Source organism: Osmia bicornis, chromosome 16, assembly GCF_907164935.1.
Source record: "Osmia bicornis bicornis chromosome 16, iOsmBic2.1, whole genome shotgun sequence".
Taxonomy (NCBI): Eukaryota; Metazoa; Arthropoda; class Insecta; order Hymenoptera; family Megachilidae; genus Osmia; species Osmia bicornis.
In genome coordinates, this window is record NC_060231.1 from 7,580,300 (window position 1) to 7,600,591 (window position 20,292).

At 30.3% G+C, this 20,292-nt stretch overlaps 3 protein-coding genes across 13 annotated transcripts; 2 read left to right on the plus strand and 1 right to left on the minus strand.

Moving 5' to 3' along the window:
• The first annotated feature begins 3 nt into the window (after nt 1–3).
• On the plus strand, nt 4–11,034 carry LOC114872241 (macoilin-1-like). 4 transcript variants are annotated; one of them, XM_029179262.2, is made up of 13 exons: nt 4–89; nt 197–420; nt 1,108–1,249; nt 1,330–1,456; nt 1,538–1,667; nt 1,735–1,801; nt 1,890–2,103; nt 2,202–2,460; nt 2,745–2,990; nt 3,179–3,355; nt 3,447–3,725; nt 3,821–4,014; nt 4,196–11,034. In XM_029179262.2, exons 2-13 carry the CDS (start codon nt 341–343, stop codon nt 4,456–4,458), a joined length of 2,178 nt encoding a protein of 725 aa, XP_029035095.1. In that variant the 5' UTR covers nt 4–89; nt 197–340; the 3' UTR covers nt 4,459–11,034. The 4 variants fall into 4 exon arrangements, with proteins under 4 accessions (XP_029035095.1, XP_029035094.1, XP_029035097.1 ...); XM_029179261.2 differs by having other exon boundaries at nt 20–107; XM_029179264.2 differs by having other exon boundaries at nt 20–107; nt 3,197–3,355.
• LOC114872246 (m7GpppX diphosphatase) lies at nt 9,166–12,681 on the minus strand. 3 transcript variants are annotated; one of them, XR_003788740.2, is made up of 6 exons: nt 12,593–12,681; nt 11,922–12,443; nt 11,701–11,846; nt 11,284–11,620; nt 10,938–11,204; nt 9,166–10,200 (listed from the first exon to the last, which is right to left on the minus strand). XR_003788740.2 is itself a non-coding variant. In XM_029179277.2 (5 exons), the coding sequence occupies exons 2-5, from the start codon at nt 12,274–12,276 to the stop codon at nt 11,026–11,028; spliced, it is 1,017 nt and encodes a 338-aa protein (XP_029035110.1). In that variant the 5' UTR covers nt 12,277–12,443; nt 12,593–12,681; the 3' UTR covers nt 10,826–11,025. The 3 variants fall into 3 exon arrangements, 2 of the variants coding, with proteins under 2 accessions (XP_029035110.1, XP_046145158.1); XM_029179277.2 differs by lacking the exon at nt 9,166–10,200 and having other exon boundaries at nt 10,826–11,204; XM_046289202.1 differs by lacking the exon at nt 9,166–10,200 and having other exon boundaries at nt 10,826–11,204; nt 12,526–12,610.
• LOC114872242 (UTP--glucose-1-phosphate uridylyltransferase) lies at nt 12,671–20,281 on the plus strand. 6 transcript variants are annotated; one of them, XM_029179266.2, is made up of 11 exons: nt 15,995–16,336; nt 17,532–17,924; nt 17,998–18,209; nt 18,315–18,497; nt 18,573–18,778; nt 18,861–18,936; nt 18,997–19,143; nt 19,226–19,364; nt 19,447–19,584; nt 19,654–19,820; nt 19,888–20,281. In XM_029179266.2, the coding sequence occupies exons 2-11, from the start codon at nt 17,861–17,863 to the stop codon at nt 20,098–20,100; spliced, it is 1,545 nt and encodes a 514-aa protein (XP_029035099.1). In that variant the 5' UTR covers nt 15,995–16,336; nt 17,532–17,860; the 3' UTR covers nt 20,101–20,281. The 6 variants fall into 6 exon arrangements, with proteins under 6 accessions (XP_029035107.1, XP_029035105.1, XP_029035099.1 ...); XM_029179267.2 differs by having other exon boundaries at nt 17,599–17,924; XM_029179269.2 differs by having other exon boundaries at nt 17,744–17,924.
• The last annotated feature ends 11 nt before the right edge of the window (nt 20,282–20,292 follow it).

Sequence of the window (20,292 nt, forward strand, 5' to 3'; positions counted from 1 at the left end):
TTGAAAAATTCTCGCATAGTTTGTAACGAATGATTTATGTACTGAAAACTACAAATGAACGTGTCCGTTAAATCTGAAGGAGCATCAAGGTATAAAGATTCCAGCAGGTGATTTTTCTTACTGATTAGCGCCATGTCTCACAATGGACCAATCAGCTGCTTGGTAAACCGCTGTAAAACCTCGAATCTGTCCACAGACGAATGACAACAAAAGAGACTGATAGAAGTCGCGCGCGAGACAGTGGATTTTTTCACGACTTCACTGAAGAATTGCTGTTTTTTCGGTTCTGTTGCTTGCCGCAAATAACGTTTACTTGGTCGTGGTGAAAGTGTCAAGGAATATGAAGAGAAGAAATGTCGAGTGCGGTAAGCTTCGGAGGCCCTTGAAACGCAACAAGCTCACCGAGGGAATCTACGGAAGGTAAATTTTGGCCGCCATATGTCTTCTCATTTGGAATGATTAATTTTAAAAATAACCAAAAATCTAACAGATCTCTCTTTCATGTATTTTCATTCGATCAATTGAACATCTGTACGTTTTCTAATTTAAGATATTCATAAAGCCTTCACGGTGCAATGTATCAATACACGATTGACCGCTTTCCAGAAGCTGTGTGATATAACTTGACATTTGCCAAAACCTTGACCATGTGTGTCTGTTTTCTTACAAAATACGTTTATTGAATTAACTCTTACCTTAGATGTTGTACAACTTACGTTATGTCTTATTACTTGTTACACAATGTTACCATTATATACTCTTCACATGTAACCGTTACAAAAATTTCTTATAAATTTATATTTATTTACTACTTTTAGTTGCTATCACTTTACACAATATAATTGCACACTTAAGATGTAATTAATATATAGATTATAATTATAATTTTTACTTTATTTCAAGTACTATGTTTTTTAAAACATTTCAATATGTTGTTTAGAATTTAAAAGTAGATACGTATTATGATAAAACAGGTGTGAAATAATTTAATATGCTCTGTAGTTGCAGTTGCAGTTATCATTGATTTCTAGCATTTCTTAAGATGTAACGATACACATGTTCCTACTATTGAAATAAAATAATAACAGAATAAATGTTTTATTTCAGTACTTTGCTTTATCTAAAATTTCTTCTGCTATGGGCCATGGTAATTTTGGCAGACTTCATTTTAGAATTCCGTTTTGAATTCTTGTGGCCATTTTGGCTACTTCTGAGAAGCGTTTACGATTCTTTTAAATATCAAGGCTTGGTAAGTATTGTATAAGTTACTTTTTGAAGTAGAATAGAACAGAATAACCATTGTAATAAAACAAATTAATGTATTTTCAGGCCTTCTCTGTGTTTTTTATTTGTATCGCACTTACATCAGATATGATTTGCTTCTTTTTCATACCAGTACATTGGTTGTTTTTTGCTGCCAGCACTTATGTTTGGGTACAATATGTTTGGCACACAGGTAAATACAAATCATTTATTTGAAATATTTTTATAAATTATAATTATAAATAATATAAATTATTGATGTATACCTTAACAGATAAAGGTGTGTGCCTACCAACTGTGATGCTATGGTTACTATTTCTATATATAGAAGCAGCAGTTCGATTAAGAGATTTACGACATATGCCTTTTCATTTGGATCTCTGTCGGCCGTTTGCAGCGCATTGGTATATATTTTTTATTGATATAAAGAACAGAGCTAAATTATACCAAGTGAAAATTCGTTTCTTTCAGCATCGGTTATCCTGTAGTTACATTAGGTTTTGGTTTTAAAAGCTACATTGGCTACAGAATGAGACAGGTAAATTTGTGGTAGATACATAATATGTACATTTTTAAAAATATTCTACAGTTTCTGTATATGGAAATGTTTGTTTTTCTTTTGCCAGAGAAAACAGAAAGATGTAGCAAAAGAAAACGAATTCTATCTACAATTGTTGCAGCAAGCACTGCCTTTAGAGCAACAAACCTCTACTACGATGCAACCGATTCAGCAAGTTCAATCGCAAACACATATTACTACATCGTTAGAACAACACGTTAAAACACAGTCTAATAAATTAAATTCGCAGTGCAATCCAAGCCCTGAGAAAAGTAGAGGTAGTTTGTATTTATTTTCAAATTTTACTATTATTCATATATCTAGATACAATAATGCAAAAAAAAGATATCTGATAATTTAACACGTGAATATATTGTAGGAAACAATAATAATTCTGTGGAAACGGGTGTACAAAATGGTAATTTACATATAGGTTCACAAATTACACCGCAGAACCAAAATGTTACGACAAAAAATAATCACAGAAAATCGTTAGATAAAGGTGAAAAACAAGAGGAACAACATAATAAGCATAATGTAACAAATGTGTCTCAATCAGAGAAAAATGATAAAAGGTTTATACATACAAATGGAAATACAATTGCTCAGAGTGATATACAGTTCATTGAAAGAATCGGGTAGGTTATATATGGTGATCTCAGATTATCACTTTAATTTCTTATTTATTGTAGATATTATTTGAGATATAAAGAAACAACAGAAATAGTTTAAAATAATAATATCGTTTATCACGTGGTTTTTTTTTTACATTATTTTTACTAATTTTATGTTAACGTCACATTATTACTTGCTTCTTATAGTTATAATTTTCGAATAAAGTAATATTTGAAAAAACATTGTTTTGAAACTGACCGGATCTATGTATTAAGATATTAACTAATATTCCAACTGTAAAATGCAGATCAGTAAATGATTTTGATGCGAACGAAGTAGAAAAAGACAAATTCATTAAGAGTGGAAGTTGCGGACACGCTACAATGAAATCACAGACTAATGGTTCGGTAGCCGGAAAATGGAACAATATAAAGGAGAACCGGGAACCGTCGTCCACTGTTAATACGCAACGAGAACGTAAAACTCGACAGATGAAATCTACAGTCGATAACATAACTGAACAACAAAAACAGCAAGATGATTATTGTCAAAGGTACATTACTTATATTTATTTCCAATATATTAAAATTACCTGAAATTCGATTAAACATCAATTATGTATTATGTGTATGTTATTTAATTTATTTTTATTATCACTTTGATCCCAAATGAAAGAAAATTTACAGTTAGCAACTATATAATCAAATTTTTCTTTGGTGTAATGTAATATCGTTTAAATAGGTTACTGATGTGTCGCAGGCTCGAGGCAGACATAAAACGTTTGAAATCGGATCTACAATCCAGTCGACAATTAGAACAGGAACTTCGTTCTCAGATAAATACTTTACAAAATGGGGAACGTCAAGCTAAGGGTGATATACAGCAGCTTCAACATGATAACGATCAGTTACAAAGCAAGTATGTGTGTACTTAATATCATTTTAATGTATTTATAGCTGGATAAATTGGTATTGGAAAAATATATAGTTTCTTATTTATTGAAAAATAGGTTACACGGATTGGTAACAGCTCGTCAATTAGATAAACAAACAATGTCATCGTTGGAGAAACGTATCGCAGAAGAACGGAAACAACGTACCGCTTGCGAAGCGTCTTTAGTTTCCGAAAGACGGGCGCGAAGGGCAGCGGAAGAAGCACGTTCTGCGATTCCACCACCTCCCCCGCCACTAATTAGACAAGAATGTACAGATACGTGTAAAACTCGGAGATCACAAATGGAACAAGATCTCAAGAATCTGCGACGAGAGCTTAAAACGAAAGAGGAAAGGTAAGAATTTTATACGTCTGTCAATATTTTCAGGATACATGTATATATGATTTTTTATGCTATGAATTTCATGAAAAATTGATCCTTGAAACTAGGTGTATCGTGCTAGAAAAAGATGTAACTCGTTGTAAAGAAAATCATAAAGAATCGGAAATTTTACTTGGCGCACTTAACGTGCTACAAGATAAAACTGCTCATTTAGAAGACAGTTTAAGTGCAGAAACGCGAATAAAACTCGATTTATTCTCTGCACTTGGCGAAGCTAAGCGACAATTAGAAATAAGAGAAAGTAAGTACAATTGTTTGCAGTCGTTAATGTTTCATTGTGTATTGGTAATTGATTATGTTTATTATGATAAATATGTTATTATAAGAGATACGAAGGATTATGTTGTATTTGCAGTCTGAAATTTTATAACATATATATATATATATATAAGACATAATTGATACATTTTGTATTGAATCAGGTTTAATTAGATCTCAAGAGAAGGAAATTGAAATGCTAAAAACAAAAATAGCCCAAGATTTAGCTGTGATGCCACAAGATACATTTGGACCTGCGCCAACCTGTGCGACATCTAAACTTCGGTTAAGTAACGAAGTACGAGTTACAGGTACAAAAATACGTTCAAACGAAAGTCCCTGTCCAGGGTGTACAGTGTCGAACTTGGATCCAAATGCGACAGCATATACACCTAAGAATTCCTTAATAGCATCTACCGAAGCTTGAACAACTACAATTGTGGCCACATTAAGGCTTTACAAAAATTCGGTATATATTACATGAACATGTTTCAGTCTGTTTCTCAATGGAAGTTGAAATACCACTTTTAATATTACATATTACTTTGTTACAACACAAATTTTCCGATTATAAAATGCTTAAAACTTATAAAGTAATTTGGTTCTCTCAAAATTTAATTCTAATACTTGTGTATATTTCTGTTTTCTTTTGCTGCAAAAATAAGTTTGACAAGAAAGATCCTTTGTAAGGTCTTCCATGAGAGGCTTCTAGAAACATGTTTTACATTGTACTTGTCACGTGAAGTAATACAACGTTATTAACTACGTATAACCCTGGGACGTGATTAACATTGAGTTTAAGAGTATTTCATAGTTAGTTACGTTCCATTAAACATGCTGTAGGTTGATCTAACAGATATCTTCTTTAACGTGTTGGCGTTTTTTGTTAAAAAGTATTAGGACAACAAACTGAAGTGAACAATGTCGTGCAGAATATACTTGTTATCAGTAATTAAGTTTTAAATTAAATTTAATACTTCTATATAGATTGTAATGTGATAAATGACATTCGGTATCACTAAATGTGATTTATAAAGAAAAAAAGAAATGTGTAATTAACTGAAACTATACATATATTTTACTAATTTTTTATAGTGTTCGATGTACATGAATTTTCACAACACAATCTTTACACATACAACAAGTGAAATAATGTACATTGGAACAATAAGTGAGTAGAAGCATATCTATTATTAATTAGAAAGGTTAAAAATCAAAGATTTTAATCTGTACGCGATCCTCCTACAGCATACGCCTAAATCTATTGACGACTTGCTATGGAGAAAAAGAAATCTTACTCAAGTCGTAATCCGAAGCTAGTCCAGCATACAAACTGTATTTAATGTCTTTGGCAAATGAAGCCAATTTAAGTCATGTGATCATCCAGAACCAGCCATTAATATACATTGAAAAACCTGCCGTTCATCATTCGAAATGATTGATGTGAATGTCAAGACGCCAAATTCATTTTAAATGTTCATTATTGCATCAATACTCTCTCTCACACATACACACACACTCTCTCTCTTTCATTTCTCTACGTTTTTTATATTTTTAAATGTCTTTAATGTTTTTTAGTTTCGTAGTTCAATTGTGTATTGGCTTTCGAACGGTATGAAATAAGTGTTAATATTTCGTAATAGTTTTTCAAACATGTACAGTGTTTAATATGATGATAGATAGAAAATTGTAGAAATTTTAAGTTAGATGTATTAATTGGTAAAAAAAGAAAAAGGATGTATCTATTTTACACTCAAGATTTTGACTCGTGAAATGGATATCAAGACGTGAAATAACTTATTATTAATTTTATGCAGTTCGGTAATTTTTTTCTTTTAAATTACAAAAAAGTTAAAATTGAAAAGTTTGATTAATTGTTAATGGTGTTATTAGTAATCGAATTGCATAATATTTTGTTAAACATCCTAGTTATATCTTTCTAAAATTTTGCCTGAAAACGTCTTCCTTTTACACATTTAATACATGTTCCTTTTATAAAATATGATACTTTTCATTGTATCGATCAGTGATGATATAATTTACTAAAACTATTATCAGAAGTACATAGTATATAGTTTCTAATATTACTTTTATACTATTTTTTGTATACTATACTTTTTTTTCAATTTCTAGCTTTGAATTGATTTTCTCTTTTTTATATATATATATATAAATTTTAAGATGTATTTAATAATTAAATATGTACATATAGTAAGAATGAATTTTCAAGCGAGATTTAATTGATTCTTATTTGAGTTTAGCATTGGAATATTTGCTTGAAAAGTATCAAAATTCATTTTTCAATTAGTTTTGCAATAAACTTGCAAAAAGTTAAATATTAATTCTGTATAGCTATATATTATTATGTTGTTCCTTTATAAAATTCCTAGTAAATTAATTTTATGCAGGAAATAATTGAAAAAAGGAAGAGAAAGAAAATGGCATTACACATAAACGATCTCTAATATAAAATCATTTTTACATATGCTTTTGATCCGCAAGAAAGCCAGTACCTGCTTGCTTCAATGAACAATTAACGACTGGTTGATATCGTAAGAATCATTCTTCCATGATTGTATATATAAGGCACTGTCATGACAATTTATTCATAGCATAGTGGATCATGACCAACTAGTCAAATGAATTTCTATAAGCACAAATATTTATTAGATATCTAATATTCATTTGATATTTCTACCCTTATATAAAAAAGCAATAACAACTATTTACTTGCGTTCATTTATTAATGTCTTTAGTTTTCAAAAGTCGTTTGATATTCATTACATTGTTAATTTACTAATTGATTTCATGTTTCTTGGATGATCCACGTATTAAGTGTAATTGCAAAATATTTGATGCACAATAAATATTTTAAGAATATTTTTCAATTTACACGATAATTGTATTTGAAAAAGTTATTTTATTTAAATATCTAGATAAATTGCCGTTAAGAGCTACAAATTGACTGAATTAACATTTGTATAAAAAGTTGCTTTTTTCTTTTTTATTTTAAATAATAGGCAATTATAAGTAAAAGATAGTAATTTTTGCTTAAAAAGTGAAAAGCATATCGATACAAAAGTCGTGTAATTTTGAAAAAATCTATACTTCATTTTCTGTTCTATGATATAAACAGTACTGATATTTTTTTAATTATTATTCTTTAATAATTCACTGATGTTAGCAATTAAACTATTGAAGAATAATGTGCTTACTTCGATATGTTATTGTATCTTGACATCACTTTTACAAAAGAAACAAAATAGTTTATCTCATCTATACGCTATTTACTGTTCCCTTGTTGATTATTGTTCAACCAGTGTGACAATTAGTTTCATCTTTAAGATTAATTTTCTTTTAGTTAAGATTCATTGAATTTTCATCTATATCAACTTGAATCATTATGTGCATAAACCCTTTTAATGTAACAAAACAGTGTAAATAATTACTTAAAATAGATCAAATGCATAAAATTACTTGTACTAAAATTGTTTGGACACTTGCGTAGCATAGTCAAAGCATTGTACACGTATTGTTAATTTAATTTATTTAAAGAAAACTTGTTTTCTTTAACTCATTTATGATTGTGGTGCTCTAAAATGTCTTGCAAATTTCTGTCTATTAAAATTTTCAAGAAGTGATAGACTGGATAGACTAAGCAAACAAAATTTCACCCATTATTTAGTATTTGAAATGCAAAACATAAATGAGTTAATTTAAATAGGAAAATGCCGAAAGATTATCCAAGACGGAATCGTCTTAGAATACATACATATATATATTTTTTTTTTTTTTTCAATGCATCACATTAACATATGCACGTTAAGTACCTGATCAGAGAATGTTATAGTATTCGCGGCTAATATACTTATCATGGATTTGATTCCACTATAAGGCTGGTTTCATGAACAAACAGACTCTTGCTATTTAATTAATTAATATCGTTTACATTGAGTTAATGTGATATATTGTAGGCATACACAAACACTTGCGCATATATGTTCACTTAACTGTTCTAGCATGTACACGTGTATTTAATTGCTCATAAGAACATCATTTATGTTTCACAATAGAATTATTAAATTTCATGAAAAAGCGCTTTTCATACTTGTAACAAACATGTTTCACAATATCGAGCTTGTCGTTAACCATTTCAGTTATATTATTTCAAGCATACTTTGACGACAATAATGATTATTGCTTATTGTTACACTAGTGTCTGCTTCGATTAAAGGATTTTAATTGGATGTTACAACTTCCTTATGAATAGAAAATTTATTTCAATAAGGACTATGCTATGATTTTGTTTTTTTATTTTGAAACTTAAAATTTAGTTAATGATGTTATGCATTGTAACATCCTTTAAGAAGAAAAATGAATAAATAGGGTCACTTTTTTTTTAACACATTAATGCACATAATCATTCTTGTTAATATATTTCTGTACGTTCATTGATAATAAAAAAAATATACAGGACAATGTAACAAGCTGACAATGAAACAATGAACAAGTGTAACGATGCAAGATGTTTATTATATTTTGATAACCATATCCCAGGAATGTATATGTAATAGTGTACATAACTTTTTTTCACAAAATAACAAATGATCTATCGGTTGTGTGTATTCTTATTAAGACTAAATGTGCTTTTTTATTATAAAATGGCTTGTGTTTGGATTTATTTTTCGGTATGTTTTATATCTGTGTATAATTAAATTCAGACATGAACATAAACAGTATCAAATTCGTTAAGCTTGAAACATTTTAGAGCTAAATTGTAATTTAAACGAGTACTTATAAATGACAGCAGAATATGTACTTGTATATGCACATAATGTATTATTGTATTTTTCTTTTTTTTGTATTATATGATTTTTGTCACAATAAATTGATACGAGTTTATTAAGAGACGCGGCAAATAAAAAAGAAGTACTTATATCTGTTCTAAGTTATCTTTTCTTTGTTTTAACGATTGTTAAGAAAACAAACAAACTTCGAAATTGTCTCTTGATTTCTCATTTGTGAAATAAAATATTCTATCTTCATTTATGAAAGAAAGATGTGCGATATTTTTAATAACTGTTATTGCGGTAAAAATTAAGTAGGTGAACTTGAAAATACACAAATGAATGAATTTTTGTTAAAAAAAAGTTGTTTATTAAAGAGTTATATTTGAATTTTGTAGTTTCTTAAACAAGATCAAGAACTGATAAGCTCTTATACTTACTATAATCGCACAAATGAAGTCATGGATGTTATACAATATTAGTATAATACTGGATTTGCTTCCAAAATAGAGCTACGAAATTTAAACGAATAGTTTCGTTACCAAATAGAAGCGTATAACTCTTTGATAAATGATTTTCAAACATTGATCTGTAACTCAATATTTTATAAAAGCTGACACTGAACAATCCACGTATTTAATCAATCTTTTTCTGTTTTATTATGCGTTAAGGAAATGTTGGAAGTGAAACAGTATACGAATCACGCTAAACTATACTTTTTGTCTGATAATGTACTGACTATGCACGCAAATGTCCTTCTCTGCTTAAGTATAAGTATTATAAAATAATCTCATTTTTTTTAACATTTGTCACGCGATTCATTCGTCAACTTTCCAATTTTTTAGTTGGTGTAAAGTACTCGTCTAGTCCTTGTAAATGTGCATAGCTTGTTAAGAATAACCGAATTTTTAATATTTATTTAAGCGAAACAATGGAAGAAGAAATTTTCATTGAACTTACAAAAGAAAAAAAACCTTGTTCTAACAGCGAAACTTAATTTCATACAGACAATGAACACATTCTTAATACGTATGCTTGTAACTACATACATGGATGTTCATTATTTCCGTATTTGTCGTGATCATTACAAACCCGATGGTATACGAGACATATTACAAGAGATTCTTCTATGTACATGTTGTTGTCGACTGCTCAATCGATACAATTTTTCATTTTCTTTCAAATTAATAATCTTTGACGACTGTAAGCTATTTCTCTGATCAGGCAGGCTTGAGCTTATTATAGTAGAAGTTTGCCACGATGAAAGGATTAAATATGTTTTTATATTGGTTGTTGAACCATTGTTCCAAACTGTTTGTTTGATTGAGAATAACTCTGTTTCAGTTTTCTTTTAATTCTGTTCACATTGTACTCCATGAAGCCTGGAAAGAACGTCGACCCAGTAATTTATAATTTTAATTGCAGCACAGTGAATTACGACTTTGAATAATCGTTCGTATACAAAAAAAATAATTAACTTAAATGTTTCATAATATTTTCACACATAATAAAATATGATATTTTAGTATGTATAAAAAAAAAAACAACAAAGCTACTATCCCAATCTTGTTACATTTTTTGTAAATAATTCTACACTTTCCTTTTACGCTGTAAAATTTTGAACAAAAGGAAAGAAACTAGGTACTTCTTCGGTATTAGTACTTAATGACTCTTCATTGTGTACTGTGTACCACCATTTATACGATAGAAATATTTATTAAAATAAATATTGTAAAATGACACGTGTATAATTTATATATTACAATTAATATAATTAAATTGTCACGTGTACATATAATCGTCGTTCCTTACTTCGTCAATTTTCTACCTCGCCCAATTATGTGTATTATCATATATATATTTTTACTTAATTACTATCAAAATATTCTCTTCTCTACCTATTAGAAACTTCTGTATATAAAAAATTCGTGTTATTGTAAATGACTTTTAAAATTGAATACAAAAGCAGTGTAAGGGCAGTATTTTCTATTTAATTGATTTATAAAATGAATGAACATAAATAATTTATGCTATTTATATGATTTTCTTAATTCGTGACGATGTACAAGAAGAAACTATTTACATGCAAATGATGTATTATGTAACTGTAATAGTTTACCGTCACAACATTAATTCCATACAATAATGTTCTTTGTCCCCTATTTTTGAATGTATACATTTTTGTTCACAAGCTAAATGCACTATTTTTAAACTTCGGTGGTTTTAGAGTTTAGTTCAGTTATAGCTCCTTCTTCCTTGTATTTAATATACAGAGCATCACCTTCGGCAACTACGTAAGAAAGCACAGCTTTTGTATAATAGTCGGACATTAGCTCGATATTTCTTATAACCATAGATAAAAGATGCGCTTTTTCTACGAATATACCTACAAAAATAAAATATGAAGATGTTACAAGACTTCCGAAAACAATCTACATTATAATTAGAAGATATGTTAAATCTACCTGGTGCATCATACATAAGATATGCAAAATGAACGTGCAGATAATAGTACGACGGTTGATAATGTAAATATATTCTAAGTTGAGAAGCGGATAATTTAAATTTTTTAGCAATTGCAGCTATTCCAGCATCTCTTATATTTTTCAATAGCGGAAGATGAGATGCATTTAGTTCTCTTATCGATTTAATTTTTTGTAACGGGAGTGCTATTAATTTTAACGTGTTTAGTTGTCCATCCCATTTCAAATCATTTACTAATACAAATCCAGTTTTTTCATTTCTATCCTCATAAACTATTTTATCCTGTTCTGCCTTGTGTTCTAAAATATTGTGTATCCACTAAACAAAATAAAACATTTAGTAAAAGTGGACATTCATTTAGGAAATTGAAACAAATTATTTTGAATTCAATCATGTACCTCTGTAGAAAAACTACTTGATTCTATGTATGGGAGAGTAATTTTTTGATAAAGTTCATATGTCTCATCTATCATGTATAATTCTTTTTTTGTAAACTTATCTATATGTTTTGATGTAGCAGGATGTATTACCATTGCATTTATACCTTTAATAACATAAATATGTGTTATAATTAAACAAAGAGAAAACGAAGAAAGGTTAAATGCCAATGTAAACATACCAGTATATTTCTTGGCTGGAAAGCATTCATAATTTCCATAAATAGTATTACTATAAAGTTTCTGAAAGGCTGTATCTTTGGAGAAAAATTCTTTTAATGCTTTCTCGTCATCTACAAAATTCTGTTTTTCCAGTGTTATAATAGCCGGCCCGTCATAACCTTCAAAAGTGCCTTGAACCCATATTTGTTTCCTCATACAATTAGTTTGTAATACTTTTGTTAAATCAAAGGCAGGCAAAGTAACGTCATTTTCATGTATACTCTTGGTATTTTCAGATGAATTTTCAGTGTTTAACTTAGCCTTTTTTGCTAGTGGACATTCATCCACATTGTTGTCAGATGCTAGTTCCGCCATTATTGATGATATTTTTATAATACACAAGTTACTTTGTTTACAATTGAATAAAAAATTTCGTAAACTTTCTGTATATGATTCTCTTCAGTAAATTACATAATATATTTTTTAATCTGGTAAATTGCTATCCATTCAACCGTTATTTCATAGGTTATCTAAAAAACAGACTGAAAATAAACCTTTATTAATATTATGATTATTATTTGCATAAATATGTAATCACTTATGTATTATAATTATAATATTTACAACTTTATCATGTAAAATTTATGTAAACATTTCATTTGATTTATCAGTGTTACATGTATATATATACCTGGAAAGATCAGGATCCACGGATTGAGTACAACTGCTGCATTATAGATATATGCATGATCCAAACACTGTGGCCGTGATCCAAGGCGGTGGTTTTATGTTTTGGTAACCTTTGCAACACTACAAAAGACGTACATTAGAAAGAAACTACTGTGTGAAATAAGAAGTTTATAACAATGCTACAAGTAGATGATAGAAAGGTAAAGCATCGCCTAACTTGCTATCCCCTTCATAATCCTTAAACATTAAGAAACTATTAGTTTTTTACAGTGAAGGTCGTTGAAGTTTTTTTATTTCAATCCATATCTTTTTGCGTTCTTTTCATTGTCGACTAAATAGTACTAACTTAAATATAATTAATAACATATGCTTTATAACAGCTAAATTTATTTTTAGTATACTTTGAGGTTATGTGTTTTTTATGGCAAATATCAATTACACATTTTTTTGTTTGACGGATGTCATTGTTACGTTTATTTTTTGTTTGAATTTTCGTCACCGTAATGGTATTGTACTTTCGTTTTCTTTAAATCTTTTATTTGTTACTTGCAGTAAAATGGAAATAGTTATGTAAATATTACATATAGTGTTATAAGAATTAGAAATACGAATTCAAATTAGAAACATTACGTATAATGTGTAGATATACATATTATTCCTAGAATAGAAAGTTATTTGTAACTGTCATGAATATACCGTAACAAATTCTAAAATTAAAAGTATTTACATTTGTTAAAAGCATTTAAAATTTTGTTGGTACGGATATTGTCAAAGTCAAGCGACTATTGAGATATAACTCGTTTCTTAAAATATTCGCTTATCGTTATTAATTGTAAATTGGATAAAATTTATCTACTTTAAACAGTTTTTTCTTCGTGGCAAAAATAGAAAATAAATTCAAGCAACGAAGTTATCGAAACCCTATTCAAATTTACCGCGGAAAAATTCCATTTGCGCCTAAAGTTTCAATTTCAAATGTCAGTTTTCATCGCTTAAATATAAAGATCATATTTGCAGTTACGATACGTAGAAAACGCTTAGTGTTTCACAAATTTAATTGTTCGCTTGTAATAGAACAGCATTTCTATTCTATAAGATATATATTACGCAAGATAATGTGAGATAATCTGTGGTTAAATTTTCTTAGATTGCAAAGGGTATACTTTTGTAAACATAAAACATATATATCTTATTTAATTTAGATTCATCACGTACGAATTTAATTACAGAGTAAGTAACATTATATTCGCTACTGTGTATGTATTTAGATGATATTGCATTCGTTTCAATCGTCTTGAATGTCATCCATCGTTGTTACCGACACGAACACGTAAATGAAAACATTTTAATTTTATGTTATGTATACCATTCAAATAAGTTCGTTTAGTATGAAATTTATTTTTTTTTTACAGAATATGAGGTAGAGAGAAATATACGTAGATATTTCAAAGATCTTTGTATCATAATATGTACATCGTAGCAATGAGTCAACGGCTTACAGCGAGTTGACTCTCAGATAACCTTATTCGCAAAAATATATAGTAAGTAAGTAATTAAATCAATTTCAATTTCGATTTGATCAAAATAAATTGGATCTTATTTCATTACGTATCTTCGATTCTAATCGATGGATTTACGATCCATGTCGCAAGCTTAATTTCAAAATTTCTTTTAGGAAAATCTAAGAACGTTTTTACCGATAGGGGTTTACGAGTCAACATTTATCTCGCCAATTACCCGGAATGATAACTTTAAACGTCCATATCGCTTCTTTAATTATTTCATCGAGATGATGCACGTTGCATGGTTCTTTCCATGATTATTGCTCATTAATTGCAATAAGATTTTAATAAGTGGATTCAGAGAACGAGAATATGCGAGGATTTTTATCTTTTAAGATTTGATTAAAGCATGGATGGACATTGAGTCAGTCTCTTCAAGAAATGTAAAGTCTAGAAGATTTTGAAATATTAGTAATTCCTAAAGATGAGAAGCATTTGCTAGTTTTAAAGAGCTGTTACATTTAAACCTGTTATTAGTCCATGACATTGTTAGTCATTCATATTATTTTTAACCGTATGTTTATCAGTTATTACTATTGTAAATACTGACGTGAAAGCATCAAGGTGATCACATATGACATTGTATTGACTTAATGCTTACTACCGCTCACTTGATATCGCGTGAGCGATCCTCAACACTTAAATATTGCGACACACATTGTCCCGAGAGATTGACCCTGATGTTCACCGATCCTCCCTGATTTAAAGGCAAGAAATTGATCCATTTATTTGATCGTTACACGGTCGATTGATTGCATTTGATATCGGCTAAAATCGAAAATCAAAAGTCAGTACACATTCGCAGCTATTTAATTTCAAAGTTAAGAGATCTTTGGTATGGTAATAGTAATAATAAGGTGACTATCATGTAACGTTTCTCAGCAATTAAATACTCAACCACAAGTATTATTAACAAATCAAGTTTTGAAGTAGTACTAATGCCTGTTAATATAATCCTTGATTGTATTCAAAGAAAGAATAATAGTCTTATGTTGTCAACGCGATATCGCGTGATCTATCATGGACGCCTCACTGTTGTGGTGGTACACAACTACCGTAGTATTCAAATTACTATACGAATTCTACTATACAGTAGTTACAAGTCATTTTCAAACGTCATAATAATCAAGAGGCTAAGTCTGTTGTAATATGTTATACGTTTTACATCATGATCATGAAATTTCATCTTTTCAGAACTAATCTGCCTCTCGCCCGTCATTCTTATCCGATAAGAGATATCATTAATCGTCATCACGTTGATTGATACGTTTCGTTTGCTCGATAATCGCCTCGACATTTCTCTCACGTATGTCTTCAAGTGAGTATACACATATTTACAATCCTCTAGATGATAATACTTTGATGAGCCATATTTTATTTACTGTCTCTTCTCATTCTTCCTCATATATTCAACACGCGTTACAACTGCTTTCAGGTGTAATCCCATCAGATTGCTTCTGGGATCGGAGTTCCTCGTGGATGATATTTCCTTATTGACTTTAGGATCTATCTTGTAGACTTTGATGTCTGAAATGTAGATCCTATGCTCTAAATGTTGTTGGGCCATAGCCCTTGAGCCTTCATTTTTTACGTTATACCCGTTAGGACTTAATTGTCAGATTCCAGTTCCTAGGTTTTGGGTCTTAACTCTTAGACGTTAGGCCCTTAGGCGCTGAGGTTTTAGGCCTTTAAATACCAGACGTGTAGTACGTTAAGATTGCTTGTAGTAGTAAAGTGAAAATCTTCCAACTAGAAATTCAGTATCGATAAGACATGCTAATGTCGATGCTGCGACCTCGTCAAGTATCATAGACAATTATGAATCCATTTGATAAAGAAACAGTGGAGTTTAGTGTTGCAAAGTCACGTTGACCGGCGCATTATGATAAAAATTCTTCCGTTCGAAGGCCATGCTGATAATACAATTCTTTCTCTCTTTTATTCTCTCTCTCTCTCTCTCAATCTCCTGTAAATGGTTATCTAAGGCGATTCATTCGTTAGAACTACACCAATGACCAATGTACTTCACTGTTTGTACCCACCGATTTACTATACGACACGCTTCTCAGTGGTAACCGAGAGTCGCAAGCTCGCGGTCGCATTTAGTTGGCTCTCGTTCGCGTTCGTACAGTGACAAAGCGTAAACCTTGTCGAATATTATTGACAGAATTTACTTGTTCAACGTAAGTGTTAGCGGAGCAAAAAGATCAGCACTGTTCTCCACTGTCCTTTTAATTTGGCTTCGATTCAACGAAATGCTGATCACACGTGATTAAATTAATCCCTTGGCGACTCTTGCGATATGAATTCTTTTTTATTAATCATCGTTCGTTCATTCGTTCATTTTCGTTTCCGTTCAGAGGAAACTTGTTAATAAGTTTAGGACACTTTAGAGAAGAGCGATCATCAAGTAAACATTCGTTCTGGGCTTCTGTCTCGTTCGGATTCAAAAGAGTGCACGTTAAGGAGAATTAAACAGGCGCGGTTACATCACTGGCGACAATTCGCAACACACGTTTTATCAGACTAACGTTATTTAAGAAAAGACCAATGGGAATGTGCATGTCACGGTCATTATACGTGATCATTTCTACGACCACATGTTAATTTTTCTTTTTTACTTATGTAATTTTCAATTAATTATGAACTAATATTGTTTCTTTTTTTTTTTTTTTTTGCAATTCTAATCGCGTTAATTATTTCCATTGGTGTGTTTCTTATTGGTGATCCGCACGCGTTGAGCCGTGACACGTTGATTTAAATTCATTGTCTTCAAATTTCAAAACTTTGAAGATTCTATATCGAGCAGAGTTTATCTTAAAATTTGTTATTTACATATTCATGTATCCTGTTACAAATAGCAATACGATACATCTGAGTAAACAATTTCTGATCAATAGTTGTCTGTTATGAATATCATAGAGATTCTCCGTTCCGTTATTGTGTAACAGTTTAATGATATCGTATACATTCCAACGCGATTAATTTTTACGTTTTATAATTAACTGACCCTTTCGTTAATTATTACACAACAATTACTTATATAATAATGTAGTGAACTTCAATCTAGGGTAGAGATGGAACGTTCGGGTTCTATGATTGGGTCATAGAGGATAACTGTAAAGAATTTTAATCTTTAATTGGAATCGTACAGACAGACGTTCTAATTTATATAATGATTAATTATATTTTAGTTGCTATCAGTGTTGAAGTTTACACACACACTTCGTTTGTTGCGTAACTATTATTAACATAACTTCTATACAATATATACATATAGATATTTCTTAGTACATTTCCATCTTTCTTTCTCTCAGTTTTTATTACTTGAACGAGGATCAAATCACTTATTCATGAATATATTTAAAATTTCTTAAGGTTCTTACTTCTTGGATCCGTGTGAGAGATTTCTTTTTTTAAATAAATCTCATCTCCCTTTTCATAGAACTTTACAAGTAGCAAAGGAACGAAAAGAAAAAAAGAAGAAGAAACGTTTGTTGATTTGCATTTGTAAAAGAAAAGAATTTCTAATCAAAAACAAAATAATTATTTCTAATCCAAACATTTTCATCGATTACTGTTCCAATAAGAAGGACATTCTAGCGAAATTTATACTAGCTTTTTGCTCCCTGTTTCTGAACAAACATTATACGGTATCGGGTGTGAATTGAAAAGAAAGAAAGAGAAAAAAGAAACGTAAATCGGTGATGCACGATCTTACAAAATTGGATGGCGGCGATGGCGGAGCCAAGCTACTTATGAAGGGAAGAGGTATTTATTGTCATGTTTGTACTATGTTGCTGAATAAATCCGTAGGCACGCGGTCATCAACGCAGTCCCTCAGATACACAGGCATTCCGTGAAAGAACCAAGAGGGATGCCCTGATCGAACTTCAACGGGAATTGGAGAAACTCGAGGGAACAGCTACTACAGGAGAAGTTAAAGAGGAGGTCCACCGGCAATTCGAAGGATTCACCCATCTCTTCAAGAGATTTCTGCAAGAAGAAGGACCCTCGTTAGAATGGGATCGCATACAAAAGCTTCCCGACGATGCGGTATGCGATTCAGTTATACAATTATTATTCTACCATCCAACTTAACTGTCTATTCTCCCTTGTGTTTAATGATAAAAATTATAAAATTAATGTTTTCATTTTCAGATAAGAGATTACAATTCTTTGCCAATGCCGGAAGGAGAAGAGGTGAGAGCCCTGTTAAATAAATTGATTGTTATCAAACTAAATGGAGGGCTTGGAACTAGTATGGGATGCCATGGACCAAAGTCTGTGATAGCAGTTCGCAATGGACTTACGTTTCTTGATCTGACCGTTCAACAAATTGAGGTGATTATTGGTAGTATTACACGTCATTAATATATTCAAAGAATTAACTAATTTTTTTTTTGTCTATCTGTATAGTACTTGAATAAAACCTATAATGCAAATGTACCTCTAATTTTGATGGATTCCTTCAACACCGATGACGATACACAAAGAATCATCAGGAAATATAAAGGAATAGACGTTGACATTTATACGTTTAATCAAAGTTGTTATCCTCGTATCAACAGAGATTCGTTACTTCCAATTGCAAAACATTGTGATATTGCTGATGATATCGAAGCGTAAGATCAGTGATAAAAATAAAATTGATGCATGTCAATCAGAAGTGTTGTATGTATAAATATTTATAAATATTATTAACAGATGGTATCCTCCTGGCCATGGAGATTTCTATGAAAGTTTCCGAAATTCCGGTTTATTGAAAAAATTTTTGAAAGAGGTATGTTTCAGTGTATAATATTGCCACTAAATGAGATAACAAATATTCTGTTTGTCACAGGGTCGTGATTATTGTTTTATTTCGAACATCGATAATTTGGGTGCTACGGTAGATTTCAAAATTCTAAAATTATTATTAGATAAAACTGAAACGTCACCTCTTGAATTTCTTATGGAAGTCACCGACAAAACGCGGGCCGATGTCAAGGTAATGAAACTTTCTACTTTTATACAATTGAAACGTTTTTAATTATTTATTCAAATGAATCAATCTTTATACACATTCGTAGGGTGGAACATTAATTAAATACGAGGATAAGCTACGGCTCCTTGAAATCGCACAAGTTCCAAAAGATCATGCAGATGATTTTAAATCTGTGAAAACATTCAAGTTTTTCAATACTAATAATTTATGGATCAAACTCAGCGGTATATATTTATTTTCTCCAATCGTACTACTGGTTAATAATTATTAGGATGTACATATATATTTTTTAATTGCATGTTGTAGCGATTGAAAGAGTGCTTGAAAAAAATTCTTTAAATATGGAGATTATTGTCAACAATAAGACTTTTTCGAATGGCTTAAACATAATTCAACTAGAAACAGCTGTTGGAGCTGCGATGAAATCGTTCGAAGGAAGTATTGGTAAGACGCGCTTGAATTTGTTACCCTATACATGTATATAATTATTTGAACGACATAATTATGTTATAGGTATAAATGTACCACGCAGTAGATTTTTACCAGTAAAAAAGACTTCTGACTTGATGCTTGTTATGAGTAATTTATACACTCTCCGTAATGGTTCGTTAGTGATGAGCCCGCAACGCATGTTTCCTACAACGCCTCTTATAAAATTAGGGGATAATCACTTTTCTAAGGTTATTATTTTTATTATTGTTCATTTCAGTTTTCATTTAAATAATTCCTTTGAAATTATTTGTGCAGGTTAAAGAATTTCTTACCAGATTTCCAGCTATACCAGATCTTTTGGAGTTGGATCATTTGACGGTGTCTGGTGATGTTACTTTTGGTAAAGGCGTAACGCTTAAAGGAACGGTTATTATTATTGCTAATCACGGAGAACGAATCGATCTCCCGTCGGGCACAATTTTAGAGAATAAAATTGTTTCTGGTAATCTACGTATTTTAGACCATTAAATGGATATATTATGAAAAAATTTATTTGTTGTACTCAAAGAAAAAATGCCTATATGTACATTTATTTAAAATTAAAAATCAAATAAATTTTCAACTCTAACTATGTAAAAATTTTATTTTATAAACTAAAAGTAAATGTTGTTTTCATAAAACTAATAATGAATTGTATCGTTAGATTCAATTATAATTGTT